This window comes from Strigops habroptila, chromosome 1 (genome assembly GCF_004027225.2).
Source record: "Strigops habroptila isolate Jane chromosome 1, bStrHab1.2.pri, whole genome shotgun sequence".
Taxonomy (NCBI): domain Eukaryota; kingdom Metazoa; phylum Chordata; class Aves; order Psittaciformes; family Psittacidae; genus Strigops; species Strigops habroptila.
In genome coordinates, this window is record NC_044277.2 from 89273920 (window position 1) to 89300257 (window position 26338).

General features: G+C 38.6%; 1 protein-coding gene across 1 annotated transcript; it reads left to right on the forward strand.

The window, feature by feature from the left end:
* The first annotated feature begins 247 nt into the window (after window positions 1-247).
* TMEM170B (transmembrane protein 170B) lies at window positions 248-26023 on the forward strand. Its single transcript, XM_030495918.1, has 3 exons — window positions 248-840; window positions 11657-11827; window positions 16893-26023. Exons 1-3 carry the CDS (start codon window positions 744-746, stop codon window positions 17021-17023), a joined length of 399 nt encoding a protein of 132 aa, XP_030351778.1. The 5' UTR covers window positions 248-743; the 3' UTR covers window positions 17024-26023.
* The last annotated feature ends 315 nt before the right edge of the window (window positions 26024-26338 follow it).

A 26338-nucleotide genomic window follows, 5' to 3' on the forward strand; every position in this document is an offset into this window, starting at 1 on the left:
TTTAACGCTGCCTGGACAACCCGCCGCCGTTGCCGTTCCCGGCACCCTGGTGAGGGGCGGGCCCTACCGGCAGGTGAGCGTGCTCCGCCACCGACCAATGGCGGGGCCGTCCCGAGCCCGTCCCTACGGCGAGGGCCAATCAGGGCGAGGCGCGCAGCTCGTGCGCTACTTAACGGTCACCGGGACTCTGCCCCTTCCACACACTCCTGGGAGCCGCGGCGCCCACGCCCGCTGCCGGCTACTCGCACTGCGCCTGCGCGGGGCCGCCCGCCTCTCCCCTCCCACCGCCTCCCCTACGGCAGCAGCTGGCGTCTAGCGCCGGGAGCCACGGTCGCCCTGCCCTGCTCCTCCGCAGGTGATGCCGGTGCCTGGGGTGATGCCGCTGGTGGGGCGGCCGCTACTGATGGAGGAGGCGGCGGCGATGGGGTCCGCGCGGGCCTCGTTGCACGTCCCCGCCACCGGCTCGCACCTTGGGGCCGCCCTGCCCGGCCCCTGAGCCCCGTGGAAGCGCCGGCGGCCGGACCGATCTCTCGGCTTCGCCCCCCCTTCCCGGCCGCCATCTCCCCCACTCCGTCCTCGATGTCTCCCCTGCGGTGCGGAGCCTCCTCGCTCTCCTGCTCGCCGCCGCAGCCCTCCCGCCCCGCGGTCCGGTGGCGAGAGGCGTCCGGCCTCCGTGTCGTCAGGCCACCCGTCCCCCCCGGCTGAGGAGCGGCGGAGGAGAGGCCGCTGGACCACCCGCCACGATGAAGGTGGAAGCGGGAGACAACTCCATGATTAACCTGTCTGTGCAGCAAGTGCTGAGTCTTTGGGCTCATGGCACCGTCCTCCGCCACCTCACCGGTAACGGGGTGCAGGGTGGGGCGGGGGGCCGGGGAGATGCTGCTCCGTGAGGGGAGGGCGAGCCCCGCGGCGCACAATGGAGGGCGTGGGACCGGGGTGCGAGGCTGGCGGCGGTCTCCGTGTGTGTTACGCGAGGGGTGGGGCGGTGGTTGTGTGCCTGAGTCTGTGTGCATGCGTGCGGTGTGTGCATACATGCCTGTTTAGGAGCGTGTGTGTGTGCTTGGAGGGGCTGGTATGTCCAGGGAGACGAGAGGGATCTGTGTGTTACGTGTTGGGAGGACTGGTGTTTGTGCCCGGTGCCTGGTCTGCCTGCTAGAGTAAAGGGGCTGAGGATGTCAGGGTGCTCGCTTGCTTCTGTGTGTTTGTATATAACAAAATGCTGATGGTGTAGGGTACGTGTGTATGAGTCGGTACCTGTGTGTAAGTAAAGAGTTGTAGAAAGCACGTGTGAACGTATGAATGTGTATGGAAAGCTGGAGTATATTTGGGGGAGTGGTTTTGCTTGTCTAGCTGTTTAGGGGTGTTTTTTTGGTGAATATATGCTTATTGACAGAAAGCTATAAAAAAAGCATTTGACAGCTATAAAAAAAGAAAGTCTCGCCTACAGAGAAGTGAATGTGAGAATTGGGGACTTTCCCCTCCCACCCCAAGTATACCCTTGGACAATGGGAGGTGTGAGAGTTAATGAGGTGGCAGATGTTTCCTGACAAATGGGCATAATCTTAAACATCAGGGATTCTTAAAGACTGAGCTGTTCTGAAAAAATTCTGCAGACCAAAGTAGAGTCAGGTCTTCATCCTCTGTTAGGAAGGGGGAGCTTTAGCAAGAAATGTCTTTTTTCCTGCTCAATCTCATGCTGAAAAATGAGCATGGACCACTTTGAGACAAAGGCATGTAGGGGAGAGGTGTGTCTTTGCTGGTTTCCTCTTCTGTCCAGAGGTGAAGAAAAGTGTAAGCTTCCAGCTCTGAGTAAGCAGGGATTTGGTGTCAATAGCAGAGAAGTTACTGAGTAAATTCCTATCTGGTATAGGGGTATATTAAATGGTGGGTGACAGATTAGTGGAAAATGTTGAGTAAGGGGATATGTTTGAAATATTTATGAACATATTCTAATATTTGTGAAAGAGTATCATGCCATCTTTTTTCCTTCCTCTATAGTTATGATTGATTATTTTTTCAATCTATCCAAGGTGGAAGAAGTATGATGAAAATAGAGGTGTAGCTTAAGTTGAAGCTGTAGCAAAGTGACCATCTTAGGCTGTATCTTTCTTGTTCTTTTAAATGTCAGGATAATTTTTAATTTAATAAAAAGGTTACACAGATTTATTCTTCAACTAATCTATGAAATTTTTAAGATGTTTGTCTCCAGGTTTTAGAGTGGTGGCACACTGATGCAACTCATTTTCTGGGTAGTTATTTTTGCATACTTCTTATAAAAATACATCTCGTACTCTTAAAGGAAAAAGTTCACAATGCGTTTAACTTTTCTTTGTGCTAGACATCCTCTATAAATTCTTTTATTAGAGCATTATGCAACATAGGCATTTATTAAATTCAGTGCTGAGTGTTAAGCAAGCAAAGCAGTTTCTCTGTGCTTTTGCAATATGATGAGGGGTTGCAGAAGGTATTTTTAATGTATAATTTTTTTCTTATTAAAGAACATGAAAAATAATTATTTATACATTGCAGCATCTCTGGAGAATGTCAGTGTCAGTTGTAGTTATACTACACTTTCTGAATTGGTGCTTAAATGCAGGTTGTCCTTACAGCCATAAACTGTTCTGCTGAATGCTCTTGTAGACTGTCAACAGTTAATAGCTGTTACTGATTATCTTATGAGATTATTTTAATATAATAATTTATATTAACAAATAGCTGTTGTTAAACTTGCATAAACTCTTCTGAAAATACCAAACTGCTCAGAAACAGAAATTCTGGTTTTCCATGCTAAGAAAATAGGGGTGTGAATGAGTTTGTCGTCTTTGACTACTTGATTTATTCCCTTTTGCATCTGTGTAAAGTATGTTTCTTCAGAGTATTGGGAAAAGGAATTCATAAACGTAAAGTATTCCATGAATGTTTAAGAATGCTTTGTGCTTGCTTTTGGGCTTCAAGTTGTGGTCTGGATGCAGTTTTAAGCTGCACAAGTAAAAATTTGTCTTTAGATAAACAATGTTGATTATGTTTCTGCATATTTGTAGCTTTTTATCAGTATCCTTAAAAAAAAAAAAAGGTTAATTTTCCAAAACTGTCAATAGGAACCTGATACTGGTTTAGGCTGAACTCCAGCCTAAATCAGGAATTGCTTCAAACCTTAATGGTTTAATTTTGGTGGTGTTTTCACGCCCCCCCCCCCCCCCGGGATGTTGAACCATTATTTTATACCATATAGCTGATTCAGGTTTGACACGGAAAAGAAATCCTATGTCTCATATGTGGCACAAAATACCCACAAGGCCATAGGCAATTTAATTCCTGCCCCATAAACATCACACCCTGTGACAGCTAAAGCTGCAAGCACTGTTCTTTGTAGCTGAACTAGGCCACCATGATAATATACTTTGCTCATATCTTCCTGCTTTCATTTGAGAGGTGGAGGTAAGGGTAATAACTGTGGGAGAGGTGGCTTTTACCTTGTCCTGTTTTACCTTCTCCAGCAAATCCCAAGAACAGCTCCTTCATATGAATTGGTTATGTTTTAGAGCTGGTAGTAGATCAGGGTTTACTAGAGCAAGTCAGATAATCACTGATTCTGAAACAAACAAAAAATAATCCCAGTTTGAGTGCCCATTTTATATATATATATTTAAGGATACTTCCTTAACTAATATATTTATTATTCAATAAAGAACTTGGTAGTATTTCTACTCTTCCTATAATTTATGTAGATATTTTGTTTATGTCTAGCTATTGCATGTTCCGAAGATGTAAGCTTCTGGTCTGAGCAAGTTTTATATTGGCCACTGAGGGGATGGGAGGACAGTGTTGTTTTCTCTGTGTCACTGCTGTGCAGAGGAGTTCATGGAGAAAAAATAAACCACCACCAAAACCCAACCAAACAAAAAACCCACAACAACAACAAACAAAACCAACAAACTTGTCTTGTATTGTATGACCTCTAAAGTCGGAGGCATCTTTCTCCTCCTCCCTCCACCCTAAAGTCCTAAGGTGATGAGCTCAAGATCACCAACTGTTTTTGCAAACTTTGAAATAAAAAGTCTATAATTTGCAAGTGCTGGACAGTAATCAGTCTTGAATTTGTTGAAAGTGAATTTATAAGAGATTGTGTGTATTGCATAGAAGATGCTCCTTACCTGTTATATTTTTTCTTTTTCTAAGCTCCATCCTGTACTCATTTGTCCCCAGTTGTTCAGATTGTCTTTGTCTCCTAGCCTGTAACTTGAGAAGACTAGTCTGTAACTTATGATTTAATTGCTCTTTAGCAAATGCCTCTCTTCCATTTAAGTGCAGCAAAAATGTTAGCATCTCTGAACAACAATTTGACTGTATAGTCCTGTTAACTTGGAAAATACCAGTTAATACAATAATTAAGGAAAGGTCCCAGTGATGAAGAAAATACTGTAGTATGTAAAAAGCTGAGTTACATTTGCAGGTGTAATGTAGTGTCACTTCTTCGTCTGAGTGCTTTGAGTTCCTAAGGCTACAGAAATATAACATTGTAGGGTTTCTTAGTTCAAATTTCAACAACTGTTACCTTGTTGACTTAAATTTGTATCTTTGTATTCAGAGCACAGACATTTATTGCTCGATTTAACTCTAGCTGATAGTGGTAGGCTGGGTACATAGATTAAAATCTCAAGAGAGATACTGTCTTCTGGAGTAATCAGTCTTGATTTATGAATGGCAATCGTTATTCATCTGGCAAAACAATCTAGAGGAAAAGAAAGATGCTGAAGATAAAGGGCTAAGGATATACTCCATGTTTACTGAAGCCGAGTGGCAGTAGGACAGCACATCCATTTATATAGATAATATTTGAAAATGTTAGTATTTATATACTTTGTGTGTTAACATTGCACTTTTATTTGCCCCAGGTGAAGGTGTTGATGGAGTGTAACTTCAAGTGCTGATAAGATGGAAGTGATAAGAATGTTATTCTAAACTGTAGCATGCATTAAAAATTCTTTCTGATCTTTAAGGTTGTGTATGCCTACACTGATATACGTATAATGTCTGTATACATATGTGGTGGGTTGACACTGGCTGAACAACAGGTGCCCACCAAAGCTGCTCTATCACTCTCCCTGATCAGTGGACAGGAGAGAGAAATGTGACAAAGGCCCATGGGTTGAGATAAGGACAGGGAGAGATCTCTCACCAATTACCATCACTGGCAAAACAGACTCCACTTGGAGAAAATTGTTGTAGTTTATTGCTGATCAAATCAGAGTAGGATAATGAGAAAATAAAAACAAATCTTAAAACACCACCCTTCCCTTCTTCCCAGGCTTAGCTTTACTCCTGATTTCTCCACTTCCTTCACCTCCTGCAGCAGTGCAGGGGGTTAGGGAATGGGAGTTGTGGTCAGTTCATCACATGTTGTCTTTGCTGCCCTTTCCCCCTCAGTGAGGGAACTCCTCACACTCTTCTGCTCCAGCGTGAGATCCCTCCCACAGGAGACAGTTCTTCACAAATTTCTTGAATATGAGTCTATCCCATGGGCTTCAGTTCTTTGTGAACTGCTCCAGTATGGGTGCCTTCCACGGGTGCAGTCCTTCAGGAACAGACTACTCCAGCATGGATCCCTTCCATGAGTGCAGTCCTTCAGGAACAGATTGCTCCATGTGGGTCCCCTGTGGGGTCACCAGTTCTCACAGCAAACCTGCTCCATGTGGGCTCCTCTCTCCAAGGGCCACAGGTCCTGCCAGGAGCCTGCTCCAGCATGGGCTTCCCACAGGGTCACAGCCTCCCTCAGACATCCCCCTGCTTCAGTGTGGGGTCCTCCATGGGCTGCAGGTGGATCTGCTCCACCATGGACCTCCATGGGCTGCAGGGGCACAGCCTGCCTCACCATGGGCTGCAGGGGAATCTCTACTCCAACACCTGGGTCACTTTCGCCCCTCCTTCTTCACTGACCTTGGTGTCTGCAGAGCTGTTTCTTTCGTGTATTCTTACTCCTCTCTCTGCCTGCAATTGCTCATGTGCAGTAACTTTTCCCCTTCTTAAATATGTTATGCCAGAGGCACTGCTGCTGGGCTTGGCTTTGGTCAGGGGCAGGTCTCCCTTGGAGCCAGCTGGCATTGGCTGTATTGGATACAGGGGAAGCTTCTCACAGAAGCCAGCTTTGCAGCCTTCTCCGCTCACCCCCCCACCCCCAAGCCTTGCTATGCAAGCCCAATACAATATAGTACACAAACATAATATATGTATTATGTATCTGATAGGTATAAATACTGAAATTAACAAATAAGTACTCTAAAACTGGTGCGATAAGGCATTAATTACAAGATATTTGAGCCTTGCAGCTTTTCTGGTGGAAAAAAATCCCCACCCAAGTCAAACCTGTGGAAAGGAATGTAAACTGAAAAGATTCAAGGTTTAGTGGTTAAGTGCCAAGACTTTCAAAGAACCCCAAAAAATGGATCTCTATTGTCCTGATTAGAGAAGCTATGGCCTCTATGTGAGAGATTGAATGTCACTGTGCTTGTAACCTAGTAAATGCTGGATTTCCTAGTTCTCTGTATTTCTTGGGGAGGTGTGGAGGTTTAATAAAAATAAGCTGTGGTTTAGCTATTTAAAATAATTTGGTTACACTGAAAGTAAGCTCTGAAACTTTTAGGGTCAAGCAAAGGAAGTTTAGGAGTGTTTTGAAAAAAATTGTTCTATTCATGTCTCTTTAAGGTAGCTCTATGAGGGCATGACGAAATAAACTGAGGCTAGGTTGGTATTTGGAGCTTTCTGCCAGATAAAGCTAAATCGTTATTACAATGCCAGCAAAATACTCCATATGCACAGCTCATATCACCAGAAGAGCCAGCTAATTAGTATAGCTACATGAGAACTGAAATTTTCTGACAGTGTGCTTTTTTTTTTTATTAAGTTAGCAATGATGATCATGTGAATAAGTTTATACCTCTTAAAGTATAAATCAGTATATAGGACATAAATAGTTGTATCAGCATGTTCTGAAGACACTTCAATCTTACTTCCTTCTCCTTACAGCTATTGCAAATCTTTCAACTACTCAATTATTTTTCAACAAGCAAAGTCTTGACCATTTGTGTTCAGACAATCCACGTTCTCATTCTCTGTTCTCCAGTGGCATCTCAGTGTTATTCCCACCCATTCTTTGCTTCTTTCAGTCTTAATCTAACACACTTTTTTTTTTTTCTGAAAGTCATCTCTCATCATGGTTCTGGAGTTAGGCAATACTGAACTTTATAGAATCTCAAACTCTTCCACTCAAATATCTGTGCATAAAGTTCTTTGCACTCAACCTGTCAGAGTTAGAATGACTATGTTGTCCTTTAGGTTTATGGAGCTCAAAGCCACATCTAGATTGCTTAAAAGATTGGCTGTCCTCCTTACCTTGTTTATCCATGTTAAACAGCTTACCCAGTTGTCTTCATCACTGGCTCAATTGATGAGCAGAAGTAAATAAGCAAGTGTGTTGAACTACTAGGCATAAAAAGAACAAATGAAGGAGGATAAGAAAGGAAAGGTGCTCAGAAGAGATTTGTCCTATTTCAGCTTCTAGGACTAGGGTGATGTTTTAATGAGGTGAGGTTGTGTGGTGTAACAAAGTGACCAGCAGGTCAAGGGAGGTGATTCTCCCTCTCTAATCTGCTCTGATGGGACCCTACCTGGAGTACCATGTCCAGCAATAGGGTCTCCAACGTAAGAAGGACATGGACCTATTGGAGTCGAGAGGAGGGCCACGAAGATGGTCAGAGGGCTGGAGCACATCTCCTGTGAACACAGACTGAGAGAATTGGGGTGGTTCAGCCTGGAGAAGAGAAGGCTCTGCAGAAAGCAGCCTTCCAGTACCTAACGGGGGCCTACAAGAAATCGGGAAAGGGACTTTTTACAAGTGCATGTAGCAACATGACAAGGGGTAATGTCTTTAAACTGACAGAGGGGAGCTGTAGGTTAGGAGGAAGTTCTTCCCTGTGAGAGTGGTGAGACTAGAAGAAGTTTCCCAGAGAAGCAGCTGTGGCTGCCCCATCTCTGGCAATGTTCAAAGCCAGGTTGGACAGGGCTTTGAGCAACCTTGTCTAGTGGAAGGTGTCCCTGCCATGGCAGGGAGGTTTGAACTAGGTGCTTTTTAAGGTCCTTTCCAACCTGAACCATTCTGTGATTCTATGATACCTACTCAGGAAACTAAAGAAAATCCTTAGATTCAGAAGAATTGCTGATGTAGTTTCTTACTACATGTGTAGTGTGTAGCTAAAGAACAGGAAACATTTATGTGAAATAGTTAATTGATATGATTATTTGAATTACAGATCTTTCAGGTTTTTTAACACTAGCATGAAAAGATGACTGATGAAAGGTTGATAAATTATGGTTATAAATGGCTCTGATTTTGTATGTCTTGTAAGTTTTTTGGAAGATACATTGCTCTGTTCCATCGAGTCCCTCACTAGAAAAGCCAGTGTTGTAAGAGAAAGATAGGATCTAAATCAAGGATTAAGAAGCTTTGTGTGATCAAGTTCTCAATTTCTGTAATATCAGATCTTGAAATGCTACTGTCATGATGATTAGGTAAGCTATCATCCTAGAATATTTGCGTAGTGTGATTATTACTTTTTCTTTTTTTGTATCAGGATGCAACAGTATAAATTGTCTATTCATTGCTAATAACAATTCAAAAAGAAAAACCCAATAATGAATCTCCAGGAAATTAGAGGTATCTTAGTACTGAGGAGAGATGCTAAAATGGTTCCAATCATGAATTGAAGTGGCAGACTTCTGCTTTGTTTCCAGGAAGACTTTTCCTTTCCTTTAAAAAATCCATTTCTTGTTGCAGCAGATGAGAATCTTTAGCAAGAATGTGTGTGAGGGGAAGGGAAGGACAGAAAAACCCCTTCTAGTCTCTCTGCTCATACCTTGTCTAGTAACTTGATAAAGGAAAACTTTTCAGCTACATTCATTTAACAAATTTAGGTATGTAAATCAGTAGAGAACGGATAATCTAAAGCATATGACCTTGATCAAATTGTCCAAATAAAAAGCAACTCCAAATAAAAGATGGGACTTCGAGCAACCTGAACTAGTGCAAGGTGTCCCTGCCCATGGTAGGGATGACAATCTTTAAGGTCCCTTCCAGCCCAAATTAGAATTGATTCTAATTTACTCTTTTACAGGATAAAGCCACTTAACTCCACTGCTTGCTGTGTCCCCCATCCTGCTGCCTGCCTTCTGCAAATAGGCATATTGTAGGCCTGTGTCCTTAACCTTTCTATCTCTTTCCCAGATAACAAACTTTTGGCTCTTCCTCCCTCTTACATCCCTGGACCTGGTGTTCCCTCCCTCCACCCTACTCAACTCCAACTTTTCTGAAGTGAACACCTGCAATTTTTAGCATCTACAGTCAGTTTGGCAAAATTGTAGGCTATTTATAATAAGGTACTGTGATATTGCAGGTATGTGTAACACTACCTGTATTTCTTGCATCACTGACGTTACAGTGTTGTTGACTTGGAAACTTAAGCCTCTGCGAAGTGGTGGTTTATCACTGGTTTATTTAAATGCTACAGCTGCATTTGTGTGGAACAAGGAATATTTCTGGATGTTCCCTAATTGCCTTTTGAATGCATTCAATGTGCGTTCCTTTTAAGGAGTAGGAGAAGAAAGTGTGTACCAAAAACCTCATGTTTTTATTTCGTTATCCAACAAGACATCTGAGGCTTGTTGTATTCCCATGTCTCCTGTCCTAAATATAAAGTGAGGGGTGATGATAATTTTCCTTGAGCTTTATTTGGAATGTAAATAAGACACAAGATAGTTACTCTTTATGCAGCTATTTTGTTGTGTAAGGGTTTATATTATTTTTGGTTTCTTAGTTACCCATAATCTTTCCCCGTCTTCTAAAAGTACAGTCTTCCTAATAAATCTTCCTAAGACTGGAAATCAATTGCCTTTTCCACCTGATGAGAATTGGCGATGAACACAAACAATGATTTCCTAAAAGGTGATGCAGTGCCTAGTAAAGCCTGTGGAAATTACAGGGAATGATGGTGTCTGAGAGAATCAGATTCCAACAGACTTTCTTGGTCCCATTTCAAACTTTTAAGCTGCAACGGTGTTTTAGGAGAAACTGACTAAAAGTGCAGCATTCAGTGTCCTGCGACTGTCCCTCAGATATTTTTTGCAGAGAGACAATATCAAGAGCTTTGCTTCTCCTTCCCATAGCATATCTATGTATTGGCCATTTGCTTTGGAATAACTGGCTGCTTGAATGTAGGCTGCTGAAGTATTAGTTGAATGTAGATATACCATACTCCTTGCTGCTCTCTTGAGGGCGGAGTTTTGAGTCCTATGACATAGTTCTGCCTTTTGTGCCTGTGTGAAAGGGGAAGGGCTAGCTACTGCTAAACGAATAATCTTAAAACTCTGTGCTATGGATATACATACAATATTGATACTGGACTCAAAGGACTTTGGTTATTGTGTAGCAACCATTATTTCTCACTATCCTTTCATGATATGTTTTGTTTGAGCTGCTAAGTATTTTTTAAGTTATCTAATTCAGCCATATTTCTCCTCAAATGACTGATGTGCATCAAGCTGCAACAATACAGGCTCACTGCATAGTCTATAGGTATCCTGCTGTTATAAGGAAGCTGTGTGTATATACGTATATATTTAAGATATATTTTTCAAGGGGGGACTACAGCAAAAAAATCTGACTTGTTGACAGTTTCATGGGCTTATGTCAATTAGGAAAATGTACCCCAATTTATGAAATCTGTGATGATCTATACTTGCTATAGCTGACTTGGGAAAAAAGGGCAAACCCCAAACTCTCCTTTTGTTGCGCTTTCCCGCCCTTTTGAGCTATAATGAATCTTCTTAGAAAATTGCCGCCAAGTGAGAAAGGTTCTTAAATTCTTATGTAGCTTCATTGATGGTTCCTGCTCTATTCTTTGAAGGTAATGACTATGTCTGACATTCTTCAGAGAAATGTTTGTACTCTGCACATTCTCATGATCTCGTCCTTCCTTAGTAATTTAAATAGTAGTGACTACCTGTATCTATGAAGTTCTGTGCTAAGCAATTAGAAGCAAGGAGTCAGATGTGTTAAAATTGTAGTGTTTTTATTTGTGCATTTGAAACTAATTTGATGGAACACTCTTATTATGGCTCATGGGTGGATAAACTGAAGTCTTTAATCTCAGTTTTCCCATTTGATGTTACCTCATGCTGTCTCTTCTTATTGAAGGAAACAACTCCCACAAAACCAAACCAACCAACCCAAACATTTCCCCATTTTCCTCATTCAGTCTTTGTTTTAGAGAATATTTCATTCTGCAGGTATACTTATAATACCTACTAAAAAATTGCAATTACGTATTAAAAGAATGATAGACTTCTTGTAATAATACATTTGGATTAAAATGGTGCCAGAATCCTTTTTTAGACTTTTTTGGTCATAGTAGTTATTCCTTTACGATAGACTGTTAAAAGGGGAAGGTGTTTTGAGCATATGCTGATGTTATCACATTGATTCCTTTTAAGATGGAAATAATATTGCTTTTCTCTTATTGTTGATGTATGCAATTTTTTACAGTTTCTTACTTGTAAATTTCTCATCTCAGAACTATTAACCCTTTATTTGGCTGCTTTCTTTCAGAGATGTGGTACTGGGTCTTCCTCTGGGCTCTCTTCTCCTCTCTCTTTGTCCATGGTGCTGTGGGAGTATTAATGTTTGTGATGCTGCAGAGGCATAGGCAGGGGAGACTGATCTCTGTCATTGTGGTCAGCATTGGATTTCTGGGTTCTGTAACAGGAGCAATGATAACCAGTAAGTCTGTCTCTTGTTTTAATTTCTTTTTCTTTATTGTTTTACATCTAACTTCTAAATAGAAAAAAAAACCCAAAACTTAAACCAAACCAACCAAAAAAACCCACCCAATAAAACCCCAACAACCCCCCAACCCCCTCGCCACCCCCCCGCCAAAAAAAAAAAATAACCCACAAACAAAAAACCAAAACCCCACTTTTTTTTTTTTTTTTTAGTAATTTGATTGTTTATTAAGGATTTTTCCTTAGGTGTATAGCTATCCTAATGATAATGACAGCTGATTTGCTCTTCTATTGCATAAAGATAACTACTATAAATTGTCAGAGTGCAGAAATCATCCTACTCTTTGATTTGCATGTGTTTGGTACCAAGCTATTCAGAAGGTGTATGCTCAGCAGGTAATATCTGTTTGGGACCAGGAAGAGTGGTCCTGTCCTACCACACCTATTGCAGATTTTTTTTTGTCAGAGATTTCTAATCAAAATCACCTCTTAGTACCCTTAAAGCCATGAGTTTCTTTTGGAAATGAGGTCCTGATTCCATTGGTTGCAAGGCTGAATTCCTGCTTGTTTCCTTGGGCCTGCTGGAGGTTTTTTAATTGCACCTGGATAGGATGTTGCCTTTTTAAAATAAATAAAGGCGCAATACAGGTAATGATTTACGGCTGAGAAAATACATTTGTTTGGAGAAGTTACGCTTGGCTCATGAATTTGAAAGAACTTTCCAGGTACCCACAGATAAGCTGCTAACCATTTTTCTCTTAAAGCAGCCTGCAGAAGGGTTCACAGAGCTGCAGTTAAAACCTATACTAATCATTAAAACACTGCAGAAAGCACAAGTATTTTACGTTGTGAAGCACAGAAATGTTGCACTTGACCAAATGTGGAACACGAGTGATGTTGCCAAGAATGTTTTGAGGAAATGCTGCTTAGCTGTTTTCATCTAGAGTTATTGATACCAGCTACTGCTTTTCCCATCTTTCATAAGAAATCCTGTTATCCATGTCAATACTGAAATAAATGCCATAGGATCAGTAGGACACTTTGGCTTTATCATATCCAGCTTATCTAATTTACAGACTACAGTAGCTTTCCCAAGCAAATAGGAGCATGGTGAGTTTTCTGTTCATGGGGGTTACTTATTTTCTATAAGTAATTGTCTGAAACAAGGCTGGTAACGAGTTCTCAACATTAAAATCAATGGATGGGATGGAGCCTGTGTTAACCTGAGCAGTAGTTGCAGCCCAAAATTCTTCAGTGTTGCTGACAAGGTGAAAGGCATTTGAGAATAAGGAACTGTAAAGCTAACAACCCTCGTATAGTCTGTAGGCAAGCCTTTCTGCCTTTCATTCCCATTTTTCTGTGTACTGCCCAGATCACCAGAACAGTGGCATTACTTCAGTTTATTCATATATACAAGTGATTTGTGACAGATTATTTCTTTTAGGTACTGAAAGTCCTTCTTGCCTATTGGTTTTCAAGGTTAAATAAAAGTGCAAATTTCATTGAAAGTTTCATTAAGACTTTTCTCAAAAGGTTGTTTTAATTGCTGTGTATTTCTTAGCCTAGAAGAATTTCCATCATGTAACACAGTATGGTTCAGTACAATTCTATGAGGTTTTTTTGTGGTGGTTTTTTTTTTTTTTTTTTTTTTGTGGGGGTGTGTGGGGTTTTTTTGGGTTTTTGTTTTTTGGTGTGAGTGGGTTTTTTTGGGTGGGTGGTGGTTTTTTTTTTGGTTTGCTCCCCCCCCCCCCCCCCCCCCCCCACGCCCCCAAGGTAAGGTGGAACCACTTGGGTGCCTTACGTTACATGTTATGCCAATTTTTGTCCTATGATTAAAATGGCAGTGGCCCAGCTACAAGGTCAATTGTACATGAGCATTTCTTAAGAACTGAAGGCAGGAAATGTGATGCTGGGATGTCCAAGCAAAGATTTTTACAAAAATTTTTCTGCGGTAGGGAAGGTCGACATTCAGTGTTATTCAAATTAAAGTACTTTGTGTCTTTTATGTATGCATACAGAGGAGCAACACAATTGCATTTTTGGCATCCTGTTTTGAAGGTCAAAACATTTAACAAATAGGTAGTACTGTTTATGTGTAAATTCACCTCAGAACTTTTCCAAGCTTAGATTGTGCACTTGTTATGTTGTTCCCAAAGGTTTTGCGCAGAGCATTTGCAATGTGGTAAGCCATACACTTTCACTTTCAGGTATTTTACTTTTTTTTTCCTAGACAGCACTGAGTTGTTTCATACTGAAAGAAATTCTCTAGGGAGCTTCTGGAGACAAATTATGATGATAAAATATTAAAGAAAGAATTTTTTAATAGCTGTTGTGTTGCAAACTGGGATGCCAGTTGAAATATTTAGTTGTTTAGATATGCCTGGACCAGTGTTTAAGAAACTGAAATAGCAAGCTAGCTTAAATTTGCATTTTATATTTCCAATCTTCTACATCATTTGCGTAGGTGAAGGAATGCAGTGTGTAGATTATTTCGTGCAAGTTTAATATTGCTCAGGTAGAGCTTTCAAATTGTCTGGCCTTTCGGGATATTCTCACCACCATATAGCAGAGCAGCAAACTCCTCAGTTTCTAGGATTTGAAAAATCACAGAACGTAATGTTATCAAAAAAAATATAAAGGTTTTACTGAATAGCAGTGGATACTGTCAAAAAAAAAAAACAACCCAAACCAAAAAAACACAAAACCCAACCCAAAACCCCCAAACCCAACCAAGAACAAATTAAATGTGAGGCAGTTTAAGGCAAGTATTTTAGCTTTATTTTATCCAGAAGGGTCTGTCTTTCCTCCTCTCTGCAAGCACGCTCCTTTTTGGTGACAAATTCTCATTTCCTTCATTGGCCTATTGTGGTATACTTTGGCTTTATACCAATTGTGCAGGGTTATGCATTACAGGTTGTATTGCACATTGTTAATTGATGACTATAAATACATAATTATAAAACTACCACTTCTTAATGTTTTTATTATTGATATTTTCCAAAATATCTCAATGTTTTGGCTTCTTTCTCAAGAAACCAAAAATCTCCATTGTTGATTAACTAATAGCATCAAATTCTGGTATCTCAATTTGGCCAATTTCAATTTACTTTGAGAATTCAATCCCAAAGTAATTTTAATATCAGTACTGGGCTCAATCTAAAGGATCTCCTTCAATTTTTGTCAGCAGATAGTCAAAGAACAAATAAAAAAGCTTATCCAAGGCAACTGTGTGAAATACCATAAGGCTAGCTTTTTGGTGAGATATTTCTGACAAAATAGGCTTTATAGGCTATGGTTTTGGTTTTTAAAAACAAAACCAAAACCAACAAAACAACCTCCAACAAAACAAACAACCCACCCACAGCAATAAATTGTTAAAGAAAACCCAAAGCTCACCTAAAAGTCTGAATAAGAGTGTTTGTTAATACTGTTATAGCCACAATTACTAGTGAATTCTACTCTTCCTAAAACATTTGTAAATATGAGGTGTTACTTTTTTTAAGTAACAGATGATTCAGATACAGACTGTGCTTTCAGAAAATCTGTCAGGACTTCATGTATTTCCCTGTCACTAATGGGTTTTTGATCACTTCAGCAGACTATTTCTGTTAGTGACTTTGCAAAAACAAGGAAATTCCAATTTTTTTAAACTCTTGCCTATTATTTAAAATAAATGGTGGTGGCTTTTCAGTTTGAGCCTGAAAAAGCCTCTGTGATCTCTGGAAGCATTTAATTATGATTAGGTAGCATCTGAGACCATATGTACTGAAGGCCTATAATTAAGTTTTGGGTTTGGTCTTCAGAAAAAGAAGTCATTCTGAAATAAATGACAAACTTACTGTTTGTTCTTTAGGCAAGGAAAGCAAGCACTATATAGAAAATACTAGTCCAGAAAGTATTAAATAAAAGCTTCATTTTATGTGAACTTTTGAGATTTGGATTCAGTAAAATTTTCACCTGTGGACACAGCTGTGTACAGGCCTGTATTTCTTTTCTGAATGAACACTTTAGTATCCTGGGTTTTGAGCAGAAAATATTATTATTAGCATGTTATTGCTTTGACTGATTGATACAAAGACTTATCTATTTCTCTTGTGTTTGCTCCAAGACATCACAGCTGTACCTTTGCTCTGTGACTTTTGTTCTTCAAATGCATGTAATATGTTCAGTATATAAAAGTAGAAGGCAGTTAGCATCTGGATTTGTTTACAGTGCAGTATTTTGTTTCTGGTTTATCCTGGCCATTTCATATTGGTGAGAAATCTCACCAATCATATTGGTGAGAAACTTCCTCTCATACACATTCATGGATAACTGCAATACTTTGGTATTTTTCATATTTTGCTTCATTTGTTAAATACTTGTTAACAATTTGGTACTTTAAGTCTAAACTGGCACACTCTGACCAGGTTATTCAACTGAAATATTAGATAAAGCTAATAGATTTGTAACTGTTTACAGTTATTTTGTAGACTCTAGCAGTTTCACTGTTGTCTTCTCGCTGTCTGCCTATGCAAGCACAATTAAACCACACTTTGAACTCAGTTTTTAGGTTGTGGTGGTTTTTTTTGTTTGGGTTGTTTTGTTGTTTTGTTTTTTTTTTGGTGGTTTTTTTTTTTTTTTTTTGGGTGGTGGGTATTTTTTGTGGTTTTTGGTTTTTTTTTTTTTTTGGGGGGGGTTGTTGTTTTTGTTTCAAATTAGCAGAAGGTAAAAATGTAAAAAAAAAAAAAAAACAAAAAAAAACAAAAACCAAAAAGCAAAAAACTCAAACAAACAAAAAAAACCCAACCAAACTTTTGAAGATGTCTATAGGGAAATGACAAGATTCAATTTTCTTAAATCAGACTGATGTTGTAAAAGTTAATCTGGTTCAGTTGGGAAAATCATTCCTGAAGGACTTGTGTAACTAGAGAAATACAATAAAGGGTAATAATTCTATAGTGCCATGTAGTAATACAGAGTTTGTGAATGTTCTATAATTAGCTGATGCATAGACACAGTAAATAATTTGTTATATTTGGATTTTCCTCTGTTTTGATCACTGTTTTTCTTGTGATTCTTAGGTGCTGCGGTAGCTGGGATTTACAGAGTAGCAGGAAAGAATATGGCTCCCTTAGAAGCTCTTGTCTTTGGTGTTGGACAGACAGTACTGACGTTAATTATATCATTTTCAAGAATTCTTGCAACGCTTTGAGACTTAAGTAGAAGGGGAAAAAATCAACTAGTTGAAAGAAATCCTTAATCTGAGGAGAAGCTTCCTGAAAGTGGATTGACCAGCTTGCGAACTTGAATTCTAGTGCAAGAGAAAGGAAGCTATGAGAACATGCACTACAAATCTAGAGGTTCAGTCAAATGAACAGACTGTCCTCTAGTGTCTGAACTGTTGTACTTCTGCACTGCGCCTTACGTGCCTCAGTCATAGGCAAGGTGCAATCCTTGTGTGCGAAGTTGAGATAAAGCACCTTGAATAGCTGCCAGTCAGGTTAATGCTGGGCGATGGGATCATTGTTCTAAACAGTGTTGTAATAAAATAAAGGGATGCTCCTGAAAATTGCTGTACATGCCAAACTTGGAGTTTAATTCTTAACTGTTGGCTGGGTAAGCTTTGAAGTTGTAGTTGTAGAAGAATGCTGTGAACATACACTCGAATTCAGGTAAAATAGCAAGTGACTTTTGTGTTAACAGAATCTCTTTGGCAAAAATGTAAAAAAAAAAAAGAAAAAAGGGAAATTGAAGATATCTACAGGGAAACAGCAAGATTCAGTTTTCTTAAACTTATTCAGCATTCAAAGCAACTGAACAACTGTTAGGTCTGTTTCAAAGATGAATCTTTGGGGTTTAAGAACCACAGCTTTAGCAACCCTTTTAGCACCAATGTAATTAGCACTACGTGTAGAAGGGCTCATGGCAGTTTTCTGAAGCTCAGCACATTATTTCTTCATGGGTTTAGCTTGTTAGAAATCAGTAGTTTTAGGAGACTGTATGCAGGTTACTAAGTACAATCTGTTGTGTATGCACAAACATATTTCAAGTTGATGCTTTCCTTGAAATTATTTTGTCTTAAACTTACAGATGGCTACCAGCCCTTCTGAAAGCCTCAGAAAGGCTAATTGTTACTAATAAGCTCCCTGTATTTATTTGAGCACTGGTAGGACTCTTAACCCTACATCTTTTCTTTAAAGAACACACAAATATAACAGACTTTAAAAGAATATACACCTATGAGGAAAATGGAAAGGGATAAAAATATGATCTACTGGTTTTTAACAAAAATGTTAAGTTTAAAATAGTTACTATACACCAAAATTTTTAAAAGTGGGGCGGCACTAATGTATTTACTACCTTGTTTCTGAACACTTTGTATCTTTGGAAAGATTAAGGTACTTGGAACTTTCAAATACTTAGCTTTCTTTAGAGTTTGTGCTTTTCTAGTCTAAAAGGGACAGTAGTGTTGTGCATGTGAAATGTCTTAAATGTACATGTTTTGGAGTGAATAGAAATTTTAAGTCTAATTACTAGTTATTTATGAAACACAAAATTTAAAGGGCACAAAGTTCTGTAGGAGGAATGAAGCATCTTTTAGATCTTTCCTCAACTGAATGCTTTTCAGCAGTCACTTTTTAATGCTGGCAGGAAGGGTAAATAGCTCAAAAGTTTTGCTGTTAAGATGTCAAAAAGACTTTCAGGACTGTTGAAGCCACTGGGACCAACCGCAAAACTAAAAGAATATGGTTAAAATATAACTTGCAATCCAGTCATATTGCCTGGTGCTTCAAAATGTTATAACGAATTAACCTGTTTGCCTTTATTTCATTTCACATAAACTGTTTTTGGCTGGTTGGTTTTTAAGTACTAAGGATGCTAATATTATTTGTTTTCTTTTAAAGTATTTAAGTCATCTTTGGAAAATGTACAGTTATGGCTTTGCAGGGAACAAGGTGAAATACAGGTTTATAAATATTTTCAGTGTTATATTTTTGTCTTTGAATTGCTTTAAAAAGTGGCTGAATACAAATATTTTGAATGTCTTGAAAAAAACTTTATTTTTCATGGTTTTGTGTTTGTTTTTTTGGTTTGGATTGGTATGTTTTGTTTTGTTTTTTTCTCTTGTGGCTTTTGTGCTGATTCTTTTTGGCATATAACAATCATTGCACTTTAGTAGACAATGAAATTATTACATCTGTAAGAGGCAATTTAAACTTCTCCCCCTTAAATTATGAGAAAACTGGTTTCAGGTATTTAAGTCAAATTAAATAATAAAATAATTGAAGATATTTCTCCTAATGTGCCTTGTTACATATATGTTTAGGGGAGAGGATTTAAAACACTACCAAATTATCATATTTTCATTCTTGTTTTATTTTTGCTATTTCTAATTAATTTGGTTATTTGATATAATGTCTTACTTAACAGACATTAAAACATTTCTGTCTGACAACCTGGAAGTGTTTGTCTGGATCAAACCCAACTGTTTCATGAAACAGTGTATTCAGTAATTTAGATTGTCTCCTGACTTCACCTCACACAGCAACTTCTTCCTAGTTTCCAAATTTCCTTGAGCATCTTGATTCTTATTTATTGCAAGAGGCTGTTGTGCTACCACTGATCAATGGCTTGCTGTCTTTCACCAAGTTAAACTGTAACACTGCTACTGCTGAAATGCATACACAAAGCTTTTATTGATGAACTTCATTCTTCATTTTAATTGCAGTGCCAGTGAAATTGTTGCCATTGTAACCTTCCCCCTTTGAAAGAGAGGGATCTTTGCAGATGTTATCTTATACCTTCCTCCAAATAATTTTTATCATTGTAGTAACTTTTACAACACTGTCAGGTGCTTAGTTGTCTCTGCTTTATATGGCTATATTGCCTTGCCACAGTGAATAGGCAGATAATGTAATGCCTAAGTGGCTTAAAAGAGAAGTATTTGATAGAAAATTTTTTTTAACTATTTCTTGTGAAGAATATATGAGGACAGATAGGTTGTCTACGAAGTAGTATTTGATCATAGTATGAACTTAACTGCATGATAATTCCAGTAGTAGAAGGAAGTGTAAGTGGCCTTACGTCTATGAAAGTTTGAAGTTTCATTCTGCATCCTTAGAAACAGTATTGTTTAACATAAGGTGCTCTAGTCAGTGCAATGTATGTGGGTGTGTTTATATATGAATAATGTTTTTGTGGTGTGTTTGATACCTTACAGATACTAGCAATTGAAACAACTTTTCCAAGAAAGAGAAAATTATTTCACATAACTGGTTTTGGTTCTTGGTTTTTTTTTTTTGTGGGGTTTTTTCGGGGTGGTTTTTTTGGGGTGTTTGGGGTTTTGTTTTTTGTTTTTGTTTTGTTTTTTGTGGGATTTTTTTTTGTTTGTGGGGGAGTTTGTTTGTTTTTGGGGGGGTGTGTTGGGGGTTTTTTGTTTGGGTTTTTTTTTTTTCCTCTTGTTATTAGGCTACAAAGATATCTTGTGCGTGAATGACACCAATGGTACTCTGGTTCCCTTTGGACAATACAGTGTTGTGCAGATGTCCACACAGGATCTTTTAGCACTATCTTCAAGTAGCTCTGCCTGTCTCTGTGTTGTATCACTAGGCACATTCTGCATTGTTAATGATTAATTTCTAGTGAAGAACAAATAATGCATCAACACAATTTAATCTTTGGAAGAGAGGGAATACTGAATATAATATTCAATGTGAAGAAGCTTCTACTACTTTGTTAGAAGCTGTTATTGTTAAAGATTTACACATTCTACACACTTCCAATTTTTCAATGTGATCATAGAATCAGAGAATATCAGATTGGAAGGGACCTCAAGGATCACCTGGTCCAACCTTTCTTGGTAAAATCACAGTCTAGACAAGATGTTCCAACACCCTGTTCAGCTGAATCTTAAAAGTGTCCAATACTGGAGAATCCACCACTACCCTAGGGAGATTATTCCAGTGGCTGATTGTTCTCATTGTGAAAAATTTTCCTCTTGTGTCCAACTGCAATCTTCTCAGGAGTAACTTGTACCCCTTACCCCTCATCTTTTCCATGTGCCTTCTTGTAAAAAGGGAATCTTCGTATCCTTGTAGATAAAGGTCTCCCTTGAGCCTTCTTTTCTCAAGACTGCACAAACTCAGTTCTCTCCACCTCTCTTCACTCGGCAGGCTTCCCTGTCCTTTGAACATCTTTGCGGCCCTTCTCTAGACCCTCTCCAGACTGTCCACATCTGTTTTGCATTGCAGGGACCAAACCTGAGCACAGTATTCCAGGTGTGCTTGACAAGCAATGAGTAGAGCAGGTGCCCCTGGTGAATCTGTGCTAGCTTTCCCCAATCACATGCTTCGTTTGGCTTGTAATAGCCCTCAGGAGGATTTGCTCCATAACCTTTCTGGGACTGAAGTAAGACTGATGGGCCTGTAATTTCCTGGATCCTCCTTTGAGCCCTTCTTGTAGATGGGGGTGACATTTGCTTTCTTCCAGTCTTCTAGGACATCCCCCAATATCCATGACTTCTCAAAGATTATGGAGAGCAGCCTTGCAACGATTTCAGCCAGCTCTCTTAATGCCCTTGGGTGGATATTGTCAGGGCCTATTGATTTGTAGGGGTCAAGCTCCTCTAGCAGTTCACATACCAACTCTTCCTTTACTGATGGTGGATCTGTGTTTGCATTAACCTGGATTTTTGTTCCCAAGGCCTGGGGCCCAACAGTGCTGGTAAAGAGAGAGGTAAAGAAAGTGCTGAGAACTGTTGCCTTTTCAGCATCTTGATGACTAATTCACCCCTACTGTTTACCAGCAGGCCAATATTTTCATGCTGTTTCTGTTGGTTCTCTACATGCCTGAAAAACCCTTTCTTGTAGTTTTTGACATCTCTGGGTCAATTTCAACTCAAGCTGAGCTTGGCTTTTCTAACTGCATGTCTGCACACCCTGGCAATGCTCTTGTAGTTCTCAATGGGTATTTGTCTGCTTTTTCATCCCCAGTACTCTTCTATATGGTTTTGAGCAGACTCAGACAGCTCACACTTAAGCCAACGGGGTATCTTGCTCCAGCTACTTCCCTTACCTTTACAGGGGATGAACTGTTTTTGTGTTTCCAGAAAAACATTCTTAAAAAATTCACAGCATTCACTAGCTCTTTTATCCTCCATGGAAGCTTGCCATGCAATCCCTTCCATCTGAGCTCTGAGCGAGCTGAAGTTTGTTCTTCTGAAACACAAAACCTTTGTCTTAGTACTAACCTTCAGTGTGCTCAGCTGGATCCCAAACTCTACAATATTGTCATCACTACTACTAAGACTATCACTAACTGTTACTACAAAGCAGGTTTTCTTGGTGTGTGAGTAGCAAGATGTCCAGCAGTGCCTCATTCCTGGTTGGCACATCTATACATCCAAGAACTTGATGGATGACATGGGAGCTGCTGTGTTGATTTCCAACGTATATTTGAGTAGTTGAAGTCACTCATAAGAACCAGGTTCTGTTGACCCAAAGCTTGCTTAAGTGACCCAAATATTGCTTCATTTGCTGCCTTGTCTTGGTTTGGAGATAAGTAGGAGGTGCCTACTGTAAGATCCCTTTGGAGACTACCCCTCTGATCTTGAAATGGAGGCATTTGATAAGGTTTCCACAATAGCTATAGTGGACTTCTATACATTCAAGGTTTTCCTTAACATAGAGTGTAATTCTTCCTTGTCTTCTCTGCCTGTCTTTGCAAAGCAGCCTATAGCTATCCATCACAATCCTCAGGTCATGTAAGCATTCATGTTTCAGTTATTCCTATGATATCATAACTTCCTGTCCAGATGTAGAGCTCCAGTTCCTCCTGTTTTTACCCCAGGCTGTGTATACGTAGGCACTGGTATACATACACTTTAGGTGGTTGTCATCTTTGGAGACAGCTGGTCTTCTGGTTGTCATCTTTGGAGACAGCTAAGGAACATTTGTCACTGCTCCAGTTGGCCTGACTTATTCTCCAGACCAAAAAAAACCCCAATCTATATTGCAGGAAAAAATATCTTCCAAATAATTATTGTCTTTCATTTTGTGGTTAATTCTGAGTTTATGAAATTAATCTGTGTACCTAGCAATATAATTTTAAGTTTGCTTTTGACAGTTTTTTGAGAGAACCAATAATTTAACCAGTTTTGAACGTTCAACGTGGACCAAAGAAAGTAGTCCTGATTTTGTGTAAAGTAACTTTCTGGTTTTGAAGTACACTGTTTTTATTGGTCTAATGGCAATAATGTTCCCACTTCAACATATTGCACATTGATTTTTTTTTTTTTTGCTTACAAGTTTTATTTGATTTCTGTTGTGGGGAAAGGCATATATAATGTCATTTGAGCGGGAGCTCTAATAACTGTAAGAAGTGATTTAATTGTTATTTCCTGTTTTAATTTATGCATTTCATGCATTAAGCATACTCTAATAATGCCTTCCCTTCATTAAATCTGAATATTATATCATGAGCATAATATGCTGTATGGTTTTGTACACAGCCATTCAACACTGCATTTGTATAATTCCACATAAGCAGACACAATAGTATTCCTGGGTGTAATGAAGTGTGGATGAATCAGGGCCAAAAAAGACCCAGTATGTGACTCTAATAAGGCTTAGAAAAACGATTGTGAACACAAGAATCTTTCTTTTCAGTTGCTCTTCTGTTTCTAGAAATATGCTTTTTCATCATATATGTATTTCACTTACAGAGAAAAATGTGAAGATTAGTTGTTAGGATGACAACTGCATCCTAATGTAATTCCAAGCAATTTGAGATAGAATAAGATTCTGAATGTTCTTCATAAATTATAATGGAGTGTTACATATATAAATGCTAAAACATACATAATTTTATTTAGTTACCAGAATTTAACATATAACTGCATCAGCACACTGGCAGAATACCTTCTGGGAGCAGCCCAAGGTGAAAAGACTGTTTAAATCCTCAGCTGCTGCTTCAGAAGGAATAAGTGTTCTTTGTGTACAGGTGAATTCAATGCAGCTGAAATTTTGTATTGCATTAGAAGTCAGATATTTAGTCATACCTTGGTCGTCACCACCACAACCTTTAAGGTCAGCAGGAAAACTAGTCTGTGCTCTCTTACAGCAGTGAAATCTTCAGCTGGGCTGCATTAGTTTGTCTGCTTAACTACATGTTCCTTCGTGCAAATGAAGTTGTCATAGAAGGTAGACATTAACCTGAGTACATCCAATTGGATGCCTTGTAGGTGAGAAAGCTTGTGTCCTACCAGCATGCTGTTCCCCACACTTGTTTCCTAGACTTATACTTGAAATAATCTTGTGCATTAAGTTTAAATATAATCACAGAGATATCTCTAAATCTGCAAAGATGCTACTGTTCAGGGTGTTATCCCAGTACAGCAGGTGTAAAAACAGTTAGACTCCAGAGTAATGATCTAAAGAAGTATTTTCTTTCAGGAATACACATTTTTTTCACTTCTAATTGTTCATCTTGTAGTTACTGAATGTTTTAGGAAGTTAGTGTGTGAATACTAGTAAGATTTGTCAGCTGTTAAAGGGAATGGATTGTATGTCCTTTTGTGCTTCTGTGAATTGGAAAAAAAAAACCCAAACCACCAAACAATTCTAAGGCGACATAAATACTCAAGAGATATTTTCAATAAAATACATATTTGATATAAATAGCATTTTGATTTGAGATCTAACTTTCTAAATTGAATTCAGGTATTTAATGTCACCATTATATAATCTGTTTCTGGATTATTTGTCAGTATAAGGTATACAGATGAGGCCTTTAGAGCTAAAAATCTAAAACCTCTTAAAATTATGTGGCTGGAGATTTTAGTAGTTTGAAACGTGCTTAGCTTTTATACAAGCAAAGAAGTTTTGAAGGTCCTTAATATTTTGAGGTTTTAGAGGATAATCTGGTATTTATGTAACTCAAATTTTGACTGTGGCAATATATGGAATAGAATGTAATTCTTCAGAAATGCTTACAGAAAGCACTATAGATAGATACCTGATTTACAGTTAGGAAAAGGCTACAGTATTTGACATCTGTATTGATAACAACTGGACTGTAAGCTTTATAAATACAATCAGTATTATAACCATTTGGATTTGGCTGAGCAAATAAGGAGGAGAGGAAGAGGGAAATTTGAAAATCTTTAAAAATGAGAAAGGTAAAAAATATCTACTAGTCTACTGACAAAATTGGGACCCTGCAATACTGGCTTTCGTCATACACAATACATCATACACAATTCAGGATAATATCTCTATAAAGTGTCTTGTGAATAGAATGCATTCTGCAAATTTGTATTAGAAATAAATGGTCAAATTTTCACTTGATGAAGTTTCCTAAGTAAAAGGGTCATGACCTAGGCATTGTTTTGAAACTCGAAGATAGCAAGAACAGTGATGGAGAAGAATGATTTAACATATAGTTGATTTATATTTTTAAACGACTACATTACACTGCAAAAAAGGTATTAATTTTGAGTTGTGGATGTATTGCATGTTCATGTAACAGTTTAGCTCCAATTAACAAAAAAAAAAAAAGGTGACATTTAAACTGTAAATACTGTATACTATTATCTTTATTTTTTTTTAGCAACTTTTTTATTTCCTGGTTTGTGTACAGTTCTCTATGTACATATAGAAACAAAAAAAAGCAAACCACAACATTTTGAGAAACGTTGTAGTTAACTCTTTTGCATTTTAACTGCAGTAATGGTCTAAACATATCCATTCAGCTGTTTGTTTAGTTCTAAGATTTCATCATATGCTTTCAGGTTCTTTGAAAAGCAGCAATAACAGTTGGACTTTAAATAAAAGTAAAACTTCCTTCTGCACAGTTTCCACTTTCATGATTTAGAATGGAGGCACAGTGGAACACTTGTCCAATTGCAAGATTTCAAGATCCTTTAAGTAATTTTTATCTCTTTTTATTTTTTTGTGATGGAAAATGTTTCATAGTAGCTTGTATACAGAATTTACAAATCAAACATGATTTCTCATGCTCATTTATTTGATTAAAAATTGCTGTTAAAATATTTTCATGAACTTTCCATAGCTTATTGCATGTCCTTGTAACCATAAAACTGTGTGTCGACTTCTGTATGAAATACTCTGATAACAAGTTTTACATCTCGTGAACCTGATTGAAATGTACAAATGTACACATAAATAAAGCTAAAATTAGTAATTAAGTGATGCACATTCTTCTGCAAGCATCTTATTTCTGGTTTATAGATAGGAAAAAACCCCTCAGTGGAAGCTGTGTTGACACAAGACAGAAGTGTGTTGTGTGTTGTGGGTGAAACTTTAATTTCTCCTTTTTTTTCCTACATTATTTAAATACCTATGGCCTCTGCTTCAGATAGTTGAATTCTAGCATGTGGAAAAGAAATGCCTGAGCAGGTGGAACATATGTAACTGGCTAGTTACAGCAGAAACTGAGGCAGCTGCTTTTGAGGTTATAATAAGGATTTGATTATGCAACAGGATATCCATAGTTTAGAAAACTAATT